Raw genomic sequence first — 24190 nt, 5'->3', positions numbered from 1 at the left:
GGAAAACATTACTTCTGCATCGCGCTGTAAATCTTGGATTCCATGAACTATTTGTGTTCTTGTCCAATGAGGTCATCGCTCTCAGTGTTTGCAGCTCTCAATAGTTGCTCTGCAAGAGTGAAATATTGCGGATGATGATGGTGGTAATTATTGGTGATTTTCCCAGGCCCTATCTGTCATTAGGCAGGACTGCATCATCTTCTAACTGAGGAAAGACAGACGATTGGTCATCAGAAGCAGCTCGCTGATTATCGGCCAGATTCACTGTTCAAGCTGTTAAGTCACATGGGGGTCACAAGAGGTGAGACCACACATCTGAAACTGAAGAACTGCAGAAGTGAATGGAACAATTGTGCAATTATTATATCATTTTGTTACAATAAGGTTCCATTTGTTAACATTAGTTTACAACATTAGTTTTATAGTTAACATTAACTTAAAATAAAAAAAAAACTTCTAAAGCTTTTATTTATTTTAGTTTATACATTTCAATATTTATTAATACGTTATTAAAATTAAAAGTTGTATCTGTTAATATTATTTAATGGACCTGAGCTAACATGAACTAACAATGAACAGTTGTGTTTTTATTAACATTTATAAAGATGAATAAATGCTGTAACAAATGTATTGCTCATTGTTTGTTCAGCTCTGTCTCACAACCAATTCATATGTATTTTACAAGGTGTCTAATTCATACGAATTTGTACGACCTCACTCGTACGAATTCATACGATTTGTCTAAACCTCACTGAAGGGTAGGTTTATGTGCCGGGTTAGGGGTAGGTCATCAATTCAATTAGCCACCTCGTAAAATACGTACAATTTAATAAAAAACATAGGAATTCATAAGTGAAGTCATACAAATTCGTAAGTGAGATCGTTCAAATTTGTACAAATTAGCCACCTCGTAAAATATGTACAATTTAGCAAAAAAACGTAGGAATTCGTAAGTGAGGTTGTTCAAATTTGTACGAATTAGCCATCTCGTAAAATAGGTACGATTTAGCAAAAAAACGTAGGAATTCATAAGTGAGGCCGTTCAAATTTGTACGAATTAGCCATCTCGTAAAATACGTACAATTTAGCAAAAAACATAGCAATTCGTAAGTGAGGTTGTACAAATTCATAAGTGAGGCCGTTCAAATTTGTACGAATTAGCCATCTCGTAAAATACGTACGATTTAGCAAACAACGTAGGAATTCGTAAGTGAGGTTGTACACATTCATAAGTGAGGCTGTTCAAATTTGTACAAATTAGCCTCCTTGTAAAATACATACAATTTAGCACAAAACATAGGAATTCTCAAGTGACGTTGTACAAACTCATAAGTGAGGCCGTTCAAATTTGTACTAATTAGCCATCTCGTAAAATACGTACGATTTAGCAAAAAACGTAGGAATTCGTAAGTGATGTTGTACAAATTCATAAGTGAGGCCGTTCAAATTTGTACAAATTAGCCATCTCGTAAAATACGTACGATTTAGCAAAAAAAATAGGAATTCGTAAGTGAGGTTGTACAAATTCATAAGTGAGGCTGTTCAAATTTGTACAAATTAGCCTCCTTGTAAAATACATACGATTTAGCAAAAAACGTAGGAATTCGTAAGTGACGTTGTACAAATTCATAAGTGAGGCCGTTCAAATTTGTACGAATTAGCCATCTCGTAAAATAGGTACGATTTAGCAATAAAGCGTAGGAATTCGTAAGTGAGGTTGTACAAATTCATAAGTGAGGCCGTTCAAATTTGTACGAATTAGCCATCTCGTAAAATAGGTACGATTTAGCAAAAAAACCTAGGAATTTGTAAGTGAGGTTGTACAAATTCATAAGTGAGGCTGTTCAAATTTGTACAAATTAGCCTCCTTGTAAAATACGTACGATTTAGCAAAAAACGTAGGAATTCGTAAGTGACGTTGTACAAATTCATAAGTGAGGCCGTTCAAATTTGTATGAATTAGCCATCTCGTAAAATAGGTACGATTTAGCAAAAAAACGTAGGAATTCATAAGTGAGGCCGTTCAAATTTGTACGAATTAGCCATCTTGTAAAATAGGTACGATTTAGCAAAAAAACGTAGGAATTCATAGGTGAGGCTGTTCAAATTTGTACGAATTAGCCATCTCGTAAAATACGTACAATTTAGCAAAAAACATAGGAATTCGTAAGTGAGGTTGTACAAATTCATAAGTGAGGCCGTTCAAATTTGTACGAATTAGCCATCTCGTAAAATACGTACGATTTAGCAAAAAACATAGGAATTCGTAAGTGAGGTTGTACAAATTCATAAGTGAGGCTGTTCAAATTTGTACAAATTAGCCTCCTTGTAAAATACATACTATTTAGCAAAAATACGTAGGAATTCGTAAGTGACGTTGTACAAATTCATAAGTGAGGCCGTTCAAATTTGTACGAATTAGCCATCTCGTAAAATACGTACGATTTAGCAAAAAACGTAGGAATTCGTAAGTGACGTTGTACAAATTCATAAGTGAGGCCGTTCAAATTTGTACAAATTAGCCATCTCGTAAAATACGTACGATTTAGCAAAAAACATAGGAATTCGTAAGTGAGGTTGTACAAATTCATAAGTGAGGCTGTTCAAATTTGTACAAATTAGCCTCCTTGTAAAATACGTACGATTTAGCAAAAAACGTAGGAATTTGTAAGTGACGTTGTACAAATTCATAAGTGAGGCCGTTCAAATTTGTACGAATTAGCCATCTCGTAAAATACGTACGATTTAGCAAAAAACTTAGGAATTCGTAAGTGAGGTCGTACAGATTCGTAAGTGAGGCCGTTCAAATTTGTACGAATTAGCCATCTCGTAAAATACGTACGATTTAGCAAAAAACGTAGGAATTCGTAAGTGACGTTGTAAAAATTCATAAGTGAGGCCGTTCAAATTTGTACAAATTAGCCATCTCGTAAAATATGTACAGAATGCCGTGAGATCAGGTTGGTTTTGTTTGGAAGCCCGTTTCCGCCACTAAATAAAAAATAAAAACAGTAATTGCGACTTTTTTCTCAGAATTCTGACTTTATAACTCACAATTGTGAGAAACAAAAGAATTCTGAGATATAAACTCACAATTGCGTGAAATAAAGTCACAATTTTGAGAGTTTATATCTCAGAATTGTGACTATAACTTTCAATTGTTAGAAAAAAGTCAGAATTCAGGTATAAAAAGTCTCAATTACTGTGTTTATTTTTTTATATTTAGTGGCGGAAACGGGCTTCCATAGGTTCATGTTAACAAACTGTAAAAAGAATTGTTGGTTTAACTTAAAAAAGTAAGCTACCTGGTTGCCTTAAAATTTTGAGTTCATCATGAAAATAATTTTTTACAGTGTACTTTATTTTACAGTGTCCATGAATTTCCTATAGTAATAACTATAAATTAAGCATGATTACATGCAAATAACCCTATATAATAACTAAACCCTAATCCTACAATAAGTACATGTAGTTAACCTTAATGTATAATTAATGTATAATAACACTGTAACAAGGACACCTTAAAATAAAGTGTAACCGAAATTAGTCACATTTTCATTTGATTGTTCATTCAAAGTGTTTGAATATATTTTATAATTATATTCAGATAAAAATATAATGTAATATGACTGCATCATCCTGAATCAACAAAACGCCAGCAGCAAAATTAAAATCTTATGTCACAAATGAAGCTGTACTGTTCCGCCGTTATCCATTTGCAGTTTATAATCATCCAAAACACCTTGTTTGGCCAACGTTCAGCGAGCCGAAACAGATTTACACACACTGAACAGGGCAAAGAGAATGAAAGTTCTCTATCTTAGTCTTGGTTGGGCCTAGACCCCTGTTACTATCTATCTAACATACATCCCGCTTTGCCTTTAATTACCGTCTTCATGCGCGGAGAGCTTTGATGAGTTGATTAAGCTAGGCTTTGCTGTTCCAGTCTCTAGCCTCGTGATGAATTAGTCTCAAGCTTATTAACTGACTTATTCTGATCAATAAACCGCCAGTGCTGAACATTGCCAGAACAAAAGGAAAAAATGCTTTCTACTACACACTGGGAAAAGTAATCAAAGCAGCACAATTATTAGGCTAACTGAGAACAGGAGGTACTGATAGGCTGATTTTTCATTGGTGAAATACACAGAGACTAATATCAATTTTTAAAAAAAAATTAAAAGAGGCTAAGAATTATTTCTATAAAAGCTTTTTAACTTGAAAGAGTGCCATGGCCTTCCTAAAGTTTTCTTTGATAGCCTAAGAATTGAAACGGAAACACGCACACGTTGGGTTTCAATGTTTTATGTAAAATTTCCAGAGACATAATGGTTTTTATACTAAAAAAAATGTGTATTCTATCTCCTAACTGTCAAAAAGAATTGTTGGTTTAACTTAAAAAAGTAAGTTACCTGAATTCATTGAAATAAAAAATTTGAGTTAATACAAAGAAGGCGATTGGTTTAATCAACAGAAACTCTAAATATTATGTTATCTGAACCACATTAATTATTGAACATGATTTGACAGAAGAAAAAGTGTTGTGATAAATCAGGAAATCATTTTTTACTGTCTGCGTTTTTACATTTCCAAAAAAAAAAAAAGGACAGAAATACTGGTATTAACTATCTTTGTGAAGATGTTTGGTCACACACACACACACACACACACTGCTGTCAATCTGGGTGGGCTCAAAATGGTCTCCCCACGTATGACCTCCCTGTGTGAAACATCCATTGTCCCATGAGAGGTTCCTCTAAAGCTGATCTGAGATGACCAAATGTCTCTCATCACCTTTCCTCTAGCAAGAGAATATTGCAGCCTTCCTGTAACCACAACATCCAGCAATGGAGAACAGAACACATGTTTTAGGGGATTAAATATGTTTTTTTCTCTTCATTGATCACTAACACTAGCTGATATCAACCAGACAGGATATTTTGTGTCAGGAAGTGCCAACACGGATGTAGAAAAGGCCCGGTTATCTCACACGAGGGACTTGAAGGATATGACGGGGTGTATTTTTACGTAAAAAGCAGCTTTCTGGATGCAGCCGTTGTATCGTATGAGGCCACTCTCAGTGCTCTTGTATTCAACATGCTACTAATGAAGATTGTGTGTAATGGACACCACAAGCTTCCTCGCGACCGGCCGTATTGACCTCTGTGTCTCCTTCCTCCAGTGTGTGTGTGTGTTTGTGTGTGTGTTATGACTGTGCAGCACTGATGGGATGCCTTTGGATGATGTTCTGAACCATTAGCTTGACTACTGTGAATGAAAAGCATTCTCTATTGCAGCTGCATTGATCCAGAAAAACAAGCTCATTCCAGCAAAGACCTTTTTTACTTCCTAGTTTATTTATTAAGGTATTTATATGAACTATTACTGCAGTAATCCACCAATACTAATTAATTTAATGAACAATACTAATTAGAACATTTGCTGATTCAAATTACAAACTATATCTAAAATGTGTTTATTCTTTTGGTGAAAAAGTTTGGAATCATTAAGACTTTTTTATGTTTTTCAAAGAAGTCTTTGATCAAAAATAACAGTTTTTTTATTTAAGTATATTTATATTTTGTGGCAACTCCAGTTTTCAGTGTCTGATTTTGCTGTTCAAGAAACAAAGTTTTCATTTGTCTCTTATTTTGTAGCTCCCGGTCACTTTTTTTTTTTTCTATTGTATGTAAATAAGAGGAAAAAAAGACTTTGCAATGGCAAAAATGCTCATGAGAACTGTCAGGTGTAAAGTTCTTTATCAATAACCCCAACAGCTCAATACCGCTTTGCTTTAAATGGGAACTGCTCTCTGATAACTCCTCATTGAGCTGTGAGTGTGGAAGAGCAGCTAAGGGAAATCTGAGCAGTAACACTAGCCATTTAGCATATGGCATTCTCAACATGTAAACATAGGCACAGGGCAGAGGCTGCAGTAAAACAGCCTCCTGGGATCGGGTCCCCAAAGACCCCATTTTTAACACACACTCTCACATACATGCAGTAATGGAGGTTTCCTGATGTCCAGTCAGACCCTTTATAGCACAATGACAACCTGAGGTCACTTCACTCTGTCCACACGGACCTCTCGTCCTCAAACTCTTGCCCACCCACCCAGTCCCTCTGAATCATTCATGTTATTTCACTTTATTTCTCCCTGTTATGTTAGATTTAAGATTATATTAGGTTTTACATTTGTGCATTCTGATTTTTAAATAATATTAAATAAAATTTAAATGTTTAATGTGATATTAGTCATATATCTATCTATCTATCTATCTATCTATCTATCTATCTATCTATCTATCTATCTATCTATCTATCTATCTATCTATATATATATATATATATATATATATATTGTGAATGTATAATATTGTGAATATATTGTGTATATATATATATATATATATATATATATATATATATATATATATACACACACACACTTACAATTTATACAAAGTATATATATATATATGCAGTAATATTGTGAATATATTATGTATATGTATATGTATATATATATATATAGTGGATGATATAGTGCTGTATATTAAGTACAATACTGTATAATATGTATATGTGTGTGTGTGTATATGTGAATATATTATATATGCACAATATATATATATATATATATATATATATATATATATATATATACACACACACACTTACAATTTATACAAAGTATATATATATATATATATGCAGTAATATTGTGAATATATTATGTATATATATATATATATATATATATATATATATATATATATATATATATATATATATATAGTGGATGACATAGTGCTGTAAATTAAGTACAATAATGTATAATATGTGTGTGTGTGTGTGTGTGTGTGTGTGTGTGTGTGTGTGTGTGTGTGATCGATTGTGTGTGTGTGTGTGTGTGTGTGTATATATATATATATATATATATATATATGCAGTAATATTGTGAATATATTATGTATATGTATATGTATATATATATATATATAGTGGATGATATAGTGCTGTATATTAAGTACAATACTGTATAATATGTGTGTGTGTGTGTGTGTGTGTGTGTGTGTGTGTGTGTGTGTGTGTGTGTGTGTGTGTGTGTGTGTGTGTGTGTGTGTGTGTATATATATATATATATATATATATATATATATATATGCAGTAATATTGTGAATATATTATGTATATGTATATGTATAGTGGATGCTATAGTGCTGTATATTAAGTACAATACTGTATAATATGTATATGTGTGTATATATATATATGAAAAAAATATATATATATATAATTATTACAACTTTAAAATAACTTTTTATTTTAATATATTTTAAAAAAATACTTAAAATAAAAATTAGATGATAGATAGATAGATAGATACATGGATAGATACATAGATGGATACATAGATAGACTGCTTTGAAACATGTAAGTATGTTATGAATCTGTTAGGATGCTCATCTCTATTTGACCAAGCTAAATGTTTTAAAAATGCAAAAACCACGTAAAAGCACTGAAAGTAGGGTGTTAAAGGGGTTAGATGCCGGGAACTCTAGAGCAGGGCTAGAGAGGCAGTAAAGGCTTGTTAGGGTACATTAGGCAGAGAGGGGATTATAAGACTTCATAAATGTTTCAGAGATACTCAGGGACCATGTCCTGTGGCGGCTCTCCATGGGAGAGATCTGTGGCTTTGCAAGCAGTCGCTGTCTCCACAGAGCAGAGTGTGTGTGTGTGTGTGTGTGTGCTGGTGTGTTCCTGTGTAAAGAGAAAACATTCTTATTTCACCTTTGTCATGTATGCATGACTTTAATGGAGGTAATAAAACATACCTATTCCATTAGTGCTGAATGTTTTAAAGGTTTTTGACTGTTTAAAATCTAATTTTATTTTTCTAGTTTTCAAGCCAAATATTCAACATGACTATGAAGCCCACAGCGCACCTTTCTCTCCTTCTCTTCAGAGGCTCGTTTAAACAGACTGAACAGCCCTCGGCCAGCCATCACGTCCCACTCCAGCCAGTGTTTGAGAGTGTGTATTTATCTTTGCAGTTACTCCTCCTGACCTCTGAGTACCTTTGGGAGCTGGAATGGGTCACTGCCAATTGTCCTATGCACAAAAGAGAGGGCAGAACATTGCTTTTGAGAGACAAAGTGAAAGAAAGACAGTGTCACAGATTCTTCAATCATCCTACTCATTAAACAGATTAATAGACTATCCTGGGAAAGACAAGGTCATCATCATATATATATACAATACACACATAAAATAGTCAGAATCAGAAACAACTCTATTGGCAGAGTGTGCTCACTCACTCACACAAGGAATTTCATTTTGGTATAGCTTTGTACACCAATATACATCAAATACAGATGGTAAAAACAAACCTATATAACAAAACCAATGCTATCTCACAACCAGTCTGTATGTATTTTATGAGGTGGCTAATTTGTAATAATTTGTTCATACAAATTCATACGATTTGTCTAAACCCCAGTGATGGGTAGGTTTAGGGGCAGGGTTATATTAAATACTCATAAAATACGGGTTGGCTGGAATTCTTGATTAAAAACTCTAGAAGTTTGGCTTTATCTTTTAATATTATTACCTTGAAAAAAAGCAGTTTTATTAAAAAAAAAAAAAAAAAATGTTATTAAAAAATGTGAATGATGCTAACCTGAATAAAGTCATTTTGTTGACAGGTAAAACAGGAACAGGAAATTATGTCACATTAAAAAAAATACATATTACTAAATAATACTATATAATTTTTATGATAAGGCAAGGTTAGTTCTGATAAAATGGAGAAGTCCCAAGAAACAAAGATATTTCTGTGTATATGATATACTATCCATCTATCTATCCATCCGTCCATCCATCGTTTTGTCCATCCATCCATCCATCCATCCGTCCATCCATCCATCCGTTGTTCCATGTGGTTTATGGATCGGTAAGGATAAATGTGTGGTATAAAAACATTTAAGCACTCACTGTTTTTCTGAGCACATTATACACCCACCCACACACACACACACACACACACACACACACATATACATATACATGTGCACACACTGTATCCTGAGGAGTGTTAGTGAGGCAAAGGGGATTAGGAAGGATGACAGTAAACGCAGAGATGTAAGACTAAGAGAGAGCACAGGGATGCAGAGCATGCACTGTTTCCATCACTCAGATCCTTTGTGTAAACAGTTTATCCAGAGCAAAACACATCAGGAGGAAGGAAACACTGGGAATTGACATTTTCTGCCTTTTTTCCTCAAATGTCTGATTATGACTTTACAAACCGTATTTAAACAATAATAATTTGAACTGAACTGAAGTCTAATGAAATAATAAAAAAGTATTTATGATAAAATTACTAAAATAGTTACTACCCAGCTAAAAAAATTTTAAAAAAAAAATGTTCTAAGAATGCTTTGCTAACATTTCCACAATCTAAACAGTAATTCAGGGGACCTTTTTCTACAACTCAAATAAATGCATGGTTAAAAATTCTAATTTATTGTTTTAATTCAAACTTTTTATAGAGTTCTGTTGACATAATGTTGATCATTACATCAACGTAATATCATCTTTCATTTAAACTCCCATTTCTGTATTAATTTTTTTTTAAATGGGGTGGTAGTAACTTAATGAAATTGTCTTGATAACTTATGTAGTGGATTTCTAGTTCCCAGCATGCTTTGCATAGGACTGGATAAGGAGAATAAATGTTGAAATTCAGTGTTACTTTGTTTTTAGTGAAGGGAAAGACCTGTTTAATTCTGTTATGTTTGACATTTAAAAGAGTTTCTGTAATGTTGACGTTTTTGTGGTTACCATTGTGCTGAAGAGTAGATTCACGAAGGTGAACACTATTGACTCCATAATGACTGTGCTAATGCTAGTGACAAGTAATAACTTATTTAACATGTATATTTAATGAACAGGTAAGATATGTTCCATGATAGCTGTTGATTTGAAATGAAATAAATAAGATCAGCCTAATTGGTTCAAGGGCAACAGCTCTGGTAGTTGGAGCAACTTCATTTTTTTGAGAAATCAACTTAAAAATTTGTGTTTATGCTACAAATTATTCAGTTCTCTAACTCAGTTTAGTTTGTTGGTTAAACATAAATTTAATCAATGTCATAACTCAAAAAAAAAAATATTTTTTTGAGCCAACACAATTTTTTTAAGGAATCATTCCATTTTTTCCGAAAGTTAAGGAATCATTCCATTTTATCGTTCTTCAAAACATAAATTGTAAAATGTGTATATATATATATTCTACATGTGATGTGATTAATCACAATTAATCAATTTATACAGTATATATATATATATATATATATATATATATATATATATATATATATAAAATAGTGGGACCCTTTTATTTACTCATCACGATCATTAGTGATAAGGTGTGTGAATGTTCATGTAAAACCAAAAAGGTCATCTCCCATTACAGAGTGTCAGCAGGAACACCTCAAACGCATCTCTCTCCCTAACTATTTCACTCTCTCTTTCTCTTTCGTACTCTCTTTCAATCATTCTTCCATTCGCTTGCTCTCTTTCTCTCTCTCCCTCCTGCTGCTGTGTTAGAGTCAGGAGGAATAACTGCGAAAAAGAAACAAAGGCACATCAAACACACACACACATTCACGCATTCGCATACACACACTCCTCTTGGGTCATTGTTTAACATGATGCATGGGGAGAGAGAGCTCTCAAATGTGAATGACAATGTCTGATTCAGACCTGCTGCTCTACAAATACTACATTTATTTGACGATTTCATAAATTATTCATGTCCTAATTTTGTGTCATAATATCAAATTCTGAAATATGAAGTAACCATAACAGGCTTATTGTAGTGCAAAAGTTAGGCATTAAATCAATATAATTGATCCTGTTTCAGGATTAGTCATGTGACCCTGCAAAACCAGTCATAAGTCGTACGGGTATATTTGTAGCATTGTATGGCTCAAAAGTATCGATATTTCTGTTATGACAAAAATCATTAGGATATTAAGTAAAGATCATGTTCAATGAAGATATTTTGTAAGTTTCCTACCATAAATATATCAAAAAATATTTTTGTGAGTGGATATGCATTGCTAAGGACTTCATTTGGACAACTTTAAAGGTGATTTTCTCAATATTTAGATTTTTTTTTTGCACCCTCAGATTCCAGATTTTCAAATAGTTGTATCTCGGACAAATATTATCTTATCCCAACAAACCATACATTAATGGAAAGCTTATTTTATTAAAAAAAAAAAAAGAACCTTTTGACTGGTTTTGTGGTCCAGGTTCACAGTGAAAAGGTTCACTGTATGAATCACTCCATTATGTTTGCAGCATAGAATTCAAAATTTATTGTTCGCAACATTATAACCACACTATTTTTGGAGCAAAAAGTAACAATATCTGGCTATCTGAAACTAACTAACACATTTTACTCATTCTAATATGCACCTAATACATAATTTTGCTGTTTATTAATTCTTAGTTATTACGCATTCAGTGTCAATGTCCTCATATAAATTGAAATTACTCAAAATATGTTTCTAGGACTATTTAAAATATACAAAATAATGATAAAAATGGGTGAAAAACTGTCCATTTTCTCCTAATATATCATTTTGTTTATATCACATTTATCCTAAAATCTTATTTAGGATTTTAAAGCTTATATACATATTATAATTCAATTTATAGCAACACTATACAAGCTGTACTGATATTCAATACAACAATGATTTTTGTCTAATTATTATTATACATTATAATAGTTATTACTCCTTATTACATCAGTTCCTCAAGATATAGCTGTCAATCTGAGACTCAGCATTACCTCAGATGAGTAGTGTGTGTGTGTGTGTGTGTGTGTGTGTGTGTGTGTGTGTGTTGTCCCACGAGACTGACCGTCAGTGAAGGCTCACTGAAGCTTCATCCATGCAACCAGGGCCATCTGCCCCATTGCTACTGTCATCTGGACAATCTCTTTTTCCTCTTTCCCCCTCTATATGTTTCTTGCTCAATATCTTCCTCCCTTCTTCTCACTCCTCTCTCTACCAGTATGGAGCGGCTTTACTGTGTTTGATCTGTCATTCATCCAGTAAGCAGAATGCCGAGCATTTAGCTGGACTTTGCAGAGGATTACCTACTGTCCCAGAGGAACCTGCAGCACAATGACAACACCACCCCAGCCTGTACCTTCTGCTTCCAAGCTGCTCAAGAGACTCAAGCACCTGACCAGGGATCAGTTATTAAAGTGTTTAACACCTCACCCTCTTCAGCAAGATCACCTGAGACGGCATACCGTATATTTTGAGTGGTTGTTATTCAAAAGGACCATCATGCGAGATCAAAATGACCCGAACAGACCGGAGTTTATGGTTTCACATTTAGTAAAGAGCCCTGGGCTAGATTTAGACAAGTTGAGTACTGTGTGCTCACTGCTATTAGGGAATCAATAGGGCTAATTGATCAGATTGTGGTTTAGCTCAACTGTTGGTGGCTACTAGATGTAGAGCTGAAATAGGAACTGACAGGTAACCACTTAAAGAGAGACAGTGTGGGCCAAACATGAGGACTTTTCGTCTGAAACCAATACAGACACATGCTTTTTCATTTATATTATTAAATCTACCATTTGTGAATCCAGTGGCTTTAGTGCAGCTAGTACATACTTCAGCCCTCATTTAAAATGAATTATTGTGCAGCAGCCATTGACCTCGGTTGTAGCCGTATCATACACAATCATCTAAACGCCACTGGGGGGATGTCATTAATCTCATATTAATAAAGAAATCAAACTGAATTATGGATGTCCGCAGTGGACAGGGAGGCATTTTAAAGCACCAAAGGTTAAGTGTGAAATCAATGCTTATAAATGAGCGTATAAAAATTCAGGGGAGTGAAAGGAGAGAAACAGCAAGCGAGCGCAGCCTCTAAATCAGTTTCCCACAAAGCACGATTGTTGAGTCACGCTTTTAACGCCACAGAGCTTTTACCGAGTGCATCAGGACGGCCATTTTTACCAGCTCATTATGGGCTCTGCATTATGAAGCACAATGCTGCATCACTCGACATTCCCCTTGTGAAAAAGAAGTACACTTTTTCATACTTTAAAGAAGAGTACTTACTACAGAAATGATATACTGGGTACCATTTTATATTAGGTGGCCTTTAACTACTATGTACTGACATTTAAATTAATTTTTATATTAACTTTTATAATTACACTGTTGATGCTTCCCTTACACCTCAACCCACCCTTAAACCTTGGGTAGGTTTACCACCTATCCTGTCCTTAAAGGATTAGTTCCCTTTCAAATAACATTTTCCTGATAATTTACTTACCCCCATGTCATCCAAGATGTTCATGTCTTTCTTTCTTCAGTCGAAAAGAAATTAAGGTTTTTGATAAAAAACATTCCAGGATTATTCTCCTTATAGTGGACTTCAATGGCCTCCAAACAGTTGAAGGTCAAAATTACATTACATTTTCGAAGCTTTTTGAAGAATACGAAAGTGCAGTTTTGGTGGAACCACTTTGAAGGTGATCATTTGTTTATATAAAGCATATCCATTTAATTTTTTTTTTTTAAATGACCGATCGTTTCGCTAGATAAGAACCTTATTCTTCATCTGGTATCGTTTAAAGCCCTTTGAAGCTGCACTGAAACTGTAATTTTGACCTTCAACCGTCTGGAGGCCATTGAAGTCAAAAACCTTAATTTCTTTTCGACTGACGAAAGAAAGATATGAACATCTTGGATGACATGGGGGTGAGTAAATAATCAGTAAATATTTTATTTGAAAGTGAACTAATCCCATAGCCCACCTCAATAGCAGCAAAAGTGTTTTGCAATTCAATATGAACACAATAAGTACATTGTACTTATTTTTTGATGTAAGTACATAGTAGTTAAGACCACCTAATATAAGGTGGGAACATATACTGTAAATGCAAACAGAATGTAATGTCTTTGGACACAATTGCATGTTATTTTAAATGAAATTAGTTTGAATTTATATTGAAAACAATTAATTTCATAATTATTACTTCTATTGTTCTTGAAATGGGTAAAGTGTACTGTTAAACATACCGACAAACATTTATGGTAACTTTTATGGTAAAACTATGTAGTTACTATAGGGCTGCACAACGATTAATCGCGATTAATCGTTTGAAAAAAAAAAAAAAAAAGTGTGTTTCATAATATATGTGTGTGTTCTGTGTATAATAATGATGTATATATAAATACATGCACATACATGTATAAATTTAAAAAATATATACATGTATAAATAAATATACATATTTATATATATTTTAGATGACATATAAAAATAAATATTTTATATATACATTTTTTTTCTTAAATATATACATGTATGTGCATGTATTTATATATACATAATTAATATACACAGAACACACACATATATTATGTAACACAGACTTTTATTTTGCAAACGATTAATCGCGATTAATCGTCGTGCAGCCCTAGTAGTTACACTTTATTTTACAGTGTCCTTACATGTATTTACAGTGTATCTTACATGTACTTGCTGTAGTAATAACATAATTTATGCATAACTACAGGATTTAACCCTAAACCTAACCCTATACGTGTTATTACTGTATAATTACATTGTACCAATGACACCTTAAAATAAAGTGTAACCAAACATTGAAACTTGTATGTCATGCATTTAAATATATTTGTAATTACACATTTGTAATGATAAAATTGCAATTTAGTACATTTAAAATCTAAATGTAATGTTAAATAACATAGTAGGCCTACAGTGAGATTTATAATTAAGTTCTTTACTTGAGTTTTTATATGATAGTCCACACATCAAAATAACTGTACTCCTTTAAAGAATTATTCAAATATGATTAGGTAATACTTAATTTGACTATCACTTTTTAAAAGTGTTAAAAACAGTCGTAAAAGTTTACTCTCGATTTGAAGTACACTGCAAATGTTCATTCAGTACTATTAAGTGCACTTCTTTTTCTGGTCTGCTTAGGAAAAATGCCATCATCTAAGATGCTTTTTATCATTGACCCTGAGGGCTTCTATTGGATTTTATTATACCTCAAAGCTCTGTTAACTCACCATGAGCTCTGATGTACATATGTACTACCAGAAGCCCCAGGGAACTTCAAAAGCTGCGGACAGAATGGCAAAGCCTGCATCTCTCCCGGCTGAAGTATGAGAGGGTAATTGAATTGTCTTCTGAAGCTTGACCTATGACCCGGCCAGTTTTGTATGTAACCAGTGAGGGTGAAATTAATAATAGGAATCCATGTCAGCTCCCTGTGCCAGCACTGGGTGAATCTGATGGCAGGGGACCATTGAGACTCTGCAGGTAATCCAGTCAAATGAGAAGCCTATAGCCAGGGAATCCCTCACGACAATGGCTATGGATATGAGCTCAACATCTTTAAATGATCTCTGAGCCCGATGCTAAGAAAGACACGTCTGCTCCATCTCTGATGTTATTTCGGGAATATTTTAAAGTGAATGTGTTGAGTGACTGGACATAATGATATTAGAAAATGGGTCAATAACCTGAATTGAACTCATCTACACTTATAAAAAGTTTCAGTCCATAGTGAAAAGCATTTTATATAAAGGTAATAATCACAACAAACAGCATTGCAAATGACTGTAACATTTAGCTATGCCCTTTGACCCCTTGTTGTTGTTGTTGTGTTTTGAGAAGGGGAACACTCATGGAGAATGTGGAAGAAGCAATCTGTCAGAAAGCCTTTTTCTCTCCTTCCTTCTCCATCACAGACAGTTGGTAGCATGAAGACACAATCAGAGGGCAGCAGATGTCAGTGAGACCGCCTTTGTTTCCATTCTCTCCACACTAGACCACCTCATTGCAGTAGTCCATTGTCATTAATTTGCTGTTGGGGGATGTTCACACTCCTCCTCTCCTGTCGCTGACCATCATTTAGTAAAACACTCAGCAAACTCTAAACTCTCAGTCTGCATGGAAGGGCTATCCATCTATCTATCTATCTATCTATCTATCTATCTATCTATCTATCTATCTATCTATCTATCTATCTATCTATCTATCTATCTATCTATCTATCTAATTTTCAATTCAAAGTGTGCTTTATTGGCATGACAATTGTTACAATGTATTGCCAAAGCATTTCTAATTTTTTCTAACATCAACATATCAACATACAGTGAAGCACATGTACATATACAAAAGTGAGAAAAAGTAAAAAAGTAAGTAGAACAATCTATCTATCTATCTATCTATCTATCTATCTATCTATCTATCTATCTATCTATCTATCTATCTATCTATCTATCTATCTATCTATCTATCTATCTATCTATCTATCTAGTTTAGAAACAGACTCAGAGTTGGCTGTTTCCATTATGTCACAGTATTCCTCCAATAATTTCATCTTTATCAAATGTGAATGATTTGAACAGTGATGTGATATATATTTAGAATTCTCCATATTTCCAGTTTATCTGTATTTCTGTCTGTGCATAAGAGACTATCTGAAACCGAATTGTGAATCACTGTATCAACAACTCATAGTCTTAATAATATAGTGTTAATAATATAAAAAGGAGTATTGAAATAAAAGTTTAATAAAGAATATCAGAATATATTTACTATAGTCGAATATTTCGTTCGATTTGAATTATAGCCTATAAATCGAAGCAATTTTAAAATCAGCCTAATCATTTCACAATTTCCGGAAACAAAAACATTATCCTCTTTACGGAAAATAATAACAGATATTTCTCATAATGTCATTAATTTTAATTTTCAGTTTGCAGACGATCAGAAACACAGACAAATTTGAACAGCAGTTACATCTCATGATAAAGAAATTAATGATATGTAACAGTAATAATAGGCTAATAATAATAATAATAATAATAAATTCAGTCTTTTGTATTATTACTGGCTTTGGTTGCGCAGCTCACGATTACACGACAACATTTGCTTTGAGCTAACTTTAAAAAGTACAAAACGTATTTCTAATGCCAACATTTTAATAAATAGAAACAACATTTAAAATATAAAATAATAAAGTTAAAGCAAAAATATTTTCTTAGGGCACAGATAACTTCATTAAATAAAATACACAATACAAACAACATTGACGCAAGCCTTCTTTCTGGGAAAAGGCTGAATAACATAATGAGATGCAGTGTCGAAGCGTTAGTTCCAGGGTCTGTACTCGGAGGTGATGCTGGTCATCCCGGGAAAAGAGAAACTGTCTCCCAGCTGTTTCTGTGCGTGTAGAGAATCTTTGGTAGGGAAGAGCGTGTTTTCGTCTCCAGGAAGAACAACAGTGCTGTCCAAAATTGGTCGCTCTGAGGGGAGAGAGTTATATTTTATTAGATTAGCCAACATAAACACGCCTATTAAAGTAGGCTAATAACTGAATCCAACAAATGTTTATTATATTATTAATAGCACTGTTCTTGTTTAATTTACATGTCAATAATTTTCGGTCCTTCTCAAATTTCATAAATTTTCTCCTCAAAAATTGCTCGGTTGCTTGTTTATTAGCCTATAAGAGAATAGCCTATAAGCCTAATTAGAATGATGTAGCATAGCCTGCTAGTCCCGGGAGGCAGCTAAAAATCTTCATACTTACTTTTATGCGTCTTCATGTGATATTTCAACTCTTGTGCGTCCTGGAAAGTGGTCGCACACACATCACAGGAGAAGGGCTTGTCTTTGGAGTGTGTCCGTCGGACGTGGCTGTCGTGCGCCGCGTGAGAGGCGAACGCTTTCCCGCAGTGTTTACACTTGAACGGCCGCTCGCCGGAGTGCTGACGGATGTGAGTGCGGAGGATGCTGGAGGCCGTAAACGCCTGTGACATTCACAAATACATGTTCATGTTGAATAATGGTAATATACGCAAACAAAAAATGACTTTAATAACTAAATAGGGACATACTGCTGAATTAGGCTATAGGCCTATTGTTTATTTATTTGTTCTATTTAGCCTAGGCTATAGTATTTTTGAATGCAAGACAATAAATTCCAAGAAGAAGAAGAAGAACAACGACAACATAATAATACATTTTCATGAAAAGATCCTCACCTAAACCTAACCTTGCATGTTAAATAAAAACCATTCTAGCTATTATAGTATGTTTATTAAAACTGGTTTTCCTTTGGTGTAGCCTTTATAGCCAACACACAATGGCCTGTAGGCTCCTATAGGAATAAAACTGTCTCTGGCAGTCCACAAACAGGACAGAGAGAGTGACATGACCACTGAAAAGGCTCTTATCGCACGCGTAAGTGTTTAAGAATACAACAGGACGAGTTTAAAACAAAGCGACAGACAAACGTTTGTCTCTTTGAGAGTCATAAATTAAAGCATAATCCTCATGCACAGTGCACTGGATCTGCATCTGCCATTAATTAGCATGTAAGTGTCTTCTAAGAGTGAGTCCAGCGCTAATGAGAGCTCAAGATATACACCATGAAATTGGTCAAATCCTTAAAGCAGTATCTACTTTAGTTGGAACGTACCAGTTTAGGAACTAAGCATCACTCACCTTGTTACAGTAAACACATTTGTAAGGCCGCTCTCCTGAGTGCACGCGCATGTGTTTGTTCAGACTCGAGGACTGCGAGAAACTTTTGCCGCACACGGAGCACTGAGAGGAAAAAGAGGGTCACGAATTACATTCAAGACTTAAATCGCTTTATTGATATGGTAAAAGGCTTTACCCAAACATTAGTGCATCTGGGTCATTCCTCGAGAAGGGTGCTTTTTGTGTCCGTCATTAACATATGTGTAAAAGTGACAATGAAAAGCTAACATCAATTTTACTATTTGAAAAAAAAAAAAAAAAAAAAAAAAGGTATAAAAACGTGTTAAAATAACAATAACTTTTATTTATTTATTGCTCCTTGCTATTATAGCAACTATGCATATTTTGATAAAAGCTAAAATTTAAGTGTTACAAACATATTACATACAATACATACATATTTTACAAATGTCACCCCTTTCTTTATTAAAATGATAATATAATTCTATAAATAAGTAAATAAATAAAACAAATCATAATCTGTAAATTCTTTAAAAAAAGAACGAATTCTAAAAGTAAAAATAAATAAATAAATCACCGTTCCAAAATGGAAAACGCATTCATTTTGTTGAAAGACCCTTATTCTTAATCAAATAATTATACGAGTTGAGTGTGAGAATATTAGTAAAATAGCAATGTCTTATTTTAGGCATCGGTTTTGTGCAGCTTGTCTAAAAAGGAGCTGTTCTTTCAGCACCATTTTTCTTTTTTTCTTTTGGGTCTCCAATGGATCAGCCTGAGGATATATTTACCTTATGAGGTCTGTGTTTCTCATGCACATGGAGAATGTGGATTCGGAGTCTGTCTCTCTTCTCGAAAGACCTGTTGCAGAGGTGGCAGGGGAACTTCCGGTCGCCCTGATCCACACAGCGCGTGTATTTCAGGTGTTTGTCTCTGTAGTACTTATAAGCGAACACTTTACCACAGCGATCACACTTGAAACCCTCTCCAGAATCTGGAACGAAGAAATTAGGAAATACATCACATTATATTTTCATATAACAAATGACCGTGCGGAGCTATAAATCTCTTCATCCAAACAATTATAGGATAAAGATACATATACGCGCACATACCTTCAGCTGGAAGCGGTTCACTGTCATCAATAAACTCTTTAAGAGTAAGAGGAATGCCCAGAAACTGCACATAGCAGTCTCCGTACCAGACCAACAGTTCTTGGCCGGCTCGGATCTCTTTGCAGGCCTCATAGTATATCTGGCCTTCACACTGCACCGCAGTCAGGTTCTGCTCCTCTGGAAAGCGCGCGCACTTCACCAAGGACATCCAATTCCCCGGAGCGCCTCTTCCATCCACAAAGTGACTCAAGCGCCCGTTCTCAAAGATCTTAACGTAGGTAGAAAAAAGGTTTGGAATTTAATCAAAAACATGTCATAACAGAATATAACAGGTGTATGTATTATCTTACTGAAAATCGTTTGTTCCTGACACACGTTTTATATAAATTCGGCATTTAAATAATAATTTTCTTATTTCAAATTTGCTATTTACCTCCCACATGAGCGTGTTGTCATCATAGATTTTGATCTCACTTGTGTTCACCAGTTTGCCCTGAAAAGGACCGAACCTGGTGCCTTTTGGAATTGTGCTTTTAGCAAAAACTCCATAATGGGAAAGGCTTCCACAATTAGTTTGGAGAATCGATAAGCCTGAAAAATTCAAGACACACTCTATGAAATGCCAGCTCGAAAGAAAGAAAGAAAGAAAAAGAAAGAAAGAAAGAAAGAAAGAAAGAAAGAAAGAAAGAAAGAAAGAAAGAAAGAAAGAAAGAAAGAAAGAAAGAAAGAAAGAAAGTTCTACCTTCTGGGAGTTCAAATCCTTCGGTATCAACAGGGAGAAGATGACGATCAGCTAATTAATTGAAAAAAATATTGAGTTACAAACACAATTTTGATAATCCAACATGAAAAACGACAAAGAACATGGAATTATAGCGTTTAAATGGAATATAACAACGTAAAATATTTTAAGTGTGCAACATCATACATAGCCTATTTCCAGATTTATTTTCCTTTTGAAATTGCAAAGTGCTATATAAATTAAAAAGATTAATATATACCTGCACTGGGAGGGAATGATAGTCCAGAGATGGCATGTCCAACATTTTGGCCTTGTTTTTTGGAATATCCGTACAGGACCGTGAAGAGGTCTTCCTCTGTGAAACTGTAGGTGCGCGCGCGCTCGGGTGTCGGAACTGCGGCCTGCAGGCAGCCGAAACTGTCCTTAACCGGAGAGGATGAAGCCGAAGAAGACTTTCTGCTGGAAGGGCTGCTGAACTCGGAGGGAGAGCCGGTGCTCTGCTCCTCATGTCTGGTGTACATGCTTTGTGAAGGCTGCACGTGCTGAAAATATGGCATGTTGGACAGGTTGAGGATCTGTTCATGGAACACCGCGGTCTGATGGCTGTTGTGGCTGAAAAAAGACGGAGTCCCGGTGAAGTTAAACGGCATGATTGTTTGTGCGTCGGTCACCATGCGGCCCAGAGATTTGAGCGGATGGAAGATGCTGTGCGCGCTCTTGAGGACGTTCGCGTAGTGCGCGCCGGGCAGAGACGGGTAGACAGCGAGACTCCTGTCTCTCACTGCGGGGTGACTGGAGAGAGACACCGACATCACCACAGCCGATGAGGGGGGATCCGAGAACAATTTCACTTGCTGTTTGTATTCGGTCCTGTAGACTGTAAACATGTTTTCATCATTAAAACAATGCCTTTGTTTCCATCCAACTTTTCACAATATATGTAGGCTAATTTCCGAGTTTCATTTCACAACTTGCAGGGTGAAACTTTGGCACCACTTTGATTTTACTTAAATATTACAGACAAAAATTCGAATTAAATTTAAATTTGGAGGCATACTCCGCAGTTTCCTGAAATAACCTTTTTCTTTTTCTTAGTGTGAAGAACATTTTATTAATCTAAAGAACCCTTTTCCACTACAAAGAACCTTTCGTGTAATGGAAAGGTTACATGAATGTTAAAAATCTATCCATGGAACCATATATGCCAATAAAGAACTTTTATTTTTAAGGGTGTATACACTCTAAAAAAATAACTTAATAAAAAGGAAACAAATTTATATGGTAAAATACCATTTTCCATTGAAACAGTATATATTGTAAAAACAATGCATACTGGGTAATAATATTAGTCGTTTTCGAGAAAGCAGGCTAATCTAAAGGAGACAAATATTACCCATAATACCCATATTACTTCTGTATATTACAATGCATCCTGGGTAATGTTATTTGTCATTTTCGAGAAAGTAGCCTCTTTTATAGGCCTCTTTTCTTAAAAAGACAAATATTACCCAGAATGCATTGTTTTATGGTATATCACTTTTTCAGTGGAAAACCGTATTTTACCGTATTTTTTACAGTGTATTGTCCTATTTTATCAAAACATTCAAATTTAAATTAAAAGAAGCATACTGAGGCGTACTGTTAAAAAGTTTGCAAATGTTTAGCGAATATCATTCTACTTATTAAGAATAATTTTGGGCTGGTTATTACGACTTTTTTCTAAGTGTATTAAGTTGAGCAAATCAAACAGTATGACTATATTTTACAACACAGACAAACCAAAAATACGACTTTCTAAATTCCATTTTAAATAAAGGTTTTATTGCTTTGTCAAATAACCCAAAACAGAAATAACCTAAGGTAATTACTGCAGAGATTTTTCAAAAGCAAAAGTTTCCAGTATTCGTCTACTTTTTCCAGTTTTCTAAAAGGATAAACTGTGCGCGAGCGCGCCACTAACAGAGACTAATGAGGGTCGTGACACTACAATTTAAGAACAGAGGGTCAGCAAGAAAGGTCACCATTAATGAAGCCTTTCCAACTCTTTTAAAAAGCATTAAAGGTTTCATGCTCCATAGACTCCTGACCTCAGCTGGTTATTGCACATGAAGAGTGGGCTTAAATCTATAATGTTAACGCAAAATAAAACACAAATAATTTATTGCTGTCATAAAAAAAACAACAAAAAAAACCAAACAAACAAACAAACAAAAACATTGTTAATTGTAATTGCTAAAAAGTGTTCTTACCATATAGCGACTTGTGCAAGTCCTGAGATCCTTCTCTTCTGTTTGGGAACCTTTACTTGGCGGTTCAGGAGCGATGAACTCTAAGGTCTTGTGTGTGTGAAGCATGAGTCAGGTCTGAAGACATATGGTTGAGTGTAGGAAAGCTACTAGAGAGGGGATGCCTTTCCTGGATCTGTGCTGTCATTGGTCAGTCTCGGGTTCATCCTGAGGGAATTGCACTTTAACACGCTGTAGCAGCACTGAGAATCCTCTCACAGCTCTCTTTCATATGCACCACAGTCTCTAATGTGTTAACTACTGCAGGCGCAACTGTTAACCGCTCCTAACCGGGCGACGGCGAGAACGGCACGAGCTCAGTTTAGAGGCTGTTTGTGAAAACGAAAGTCGGCAGCAGCATGTGTTAATAATGGGAATTAACTGTGTGCATAAGTATGGAGTTTAACATATGACGAAGCGTCTTTTTAGATTATTTTATACCGTGACGACTATGTTTTATAGGTACGAGTAAAAATAGAGGTCATTTTATTTTAAATAAAAATGTAAAAAAAAGGTTTTGCCGTTGTTGTTTTTTTTTTTTTTTAACTTTAACACCATTATATATTTTGAGCTAAAAACATAATTATTCTCAATAAGAAGAACAGTAGGCTACTATTGTTAAAACAACCCAAGTTACGTTTAAAATGGACAAACCCAGCGATTGGGTTGTTTTAACCCAGTGGTTGGGTTAAATGTTTGTTCAGCCTGCTAGGTATTATTTATCTCAACTATTGTTTAAAGATTACTGTATTGCTTGCTTAAAACGAACCCCAAATATGTTGGAAATGAACATTTATTTATAGGTTTAATAAATGAACATGGATTGTGATAAATTTTATTAAATTGCTTCTTAATAAATGTTCACCTTTTGATTAGTATTGTTGCCTCTAGTATATGTGTCTGATTTTTAATTATCAACCTGTTTTGGGTTCATTTTAAGCCAGCCATAGTCATTTTAAACAAAAGTGGGGTAAATAAGACTACCCAGCACGTTGGGCCAACATTTAACCCAACCGTTGGGTTTGTCCATTTTCAACCCAACTTGGGTTGTTTGTAACCCATCATTTTCATTTTTTAGTGTAATCAAGTTCTGTTTGGTCAAATTTGTATTTTTCTAAAAATGTAATAAAAACTATTAAGCAACTCTTTTTATGCTACCACGAATAATAGGCTACATTTGTTAGTCATTATTAACAATGCAATTACTAATAAACTTTAATTTTTTAAATAATATAAATACGAATAATATATTTATATATAAATTATTTACCGATAGATGATAGATAGATAATTTTGTGGTTTTAAGTCCGCTTTCCCGTGAGTTTTTTATGTAAATTATCAAGAAAACTTAGGCTACCACAAATGATTATTTTCTCGCGGAACAGCGAAATTCATCCTATTCATGGATCCATATATGGATATAGATATATATATATATATCCTAT

General features: G+C 34.4%; 1 protein-coding gene across 1 annotated transcript; it reads right to left on the bottom strand.

The window, feature by feature from the left end:
• Positions 1–17244: 17244 nt before the first annotated feature.
• Positions 17245–22812, bottom strand: prdm14 (PR domain containing 14). The gene is made up of 9 exons (XM_067378606.1): positions 22710–22812; positions 20720–21337; positions 20461–20511; positions 20152–20309; positions 19719–19986; positions 19395–19597; positions 18604–18705; positions 17687–17906; positions 17245–17399 (listed from the first exon to the last, which is right to left on the bottom strand). The coding sequence occupies exons 2-9, from the start codon at positions 21270–21272 to the stop codon at positions 17245–17247; spliced, it is 1710 nt and encodes a 569-aa protein (XP_067234707.1). The 5' UTR covers positions 21273–21337; positions 22710–22812.
• Positions 22813–24190: the final 1378 nt, after the last annotated feature.

Source organism: Chanodichthys erythropterus, chromosome 23 (assembly GCF_024489055.1).
Source record: "Chanodichthys erythropterus isolate Z2021 chromosome 23, ASM2448905v1, whole genome shotgun sequence".
Lineage (NCBI taxonomy): Eukaryota > Metazoa > Chordata > Actinopteri > Cypriniformes > Xenocyprididae > Chanodichthys > Chanodichthys erythropterus.
The sequence above is the reverse complement of the archived record's forward strand: the minus strand, read 5'-3'. Positions and strand labels throughout refer to the sequence as shown.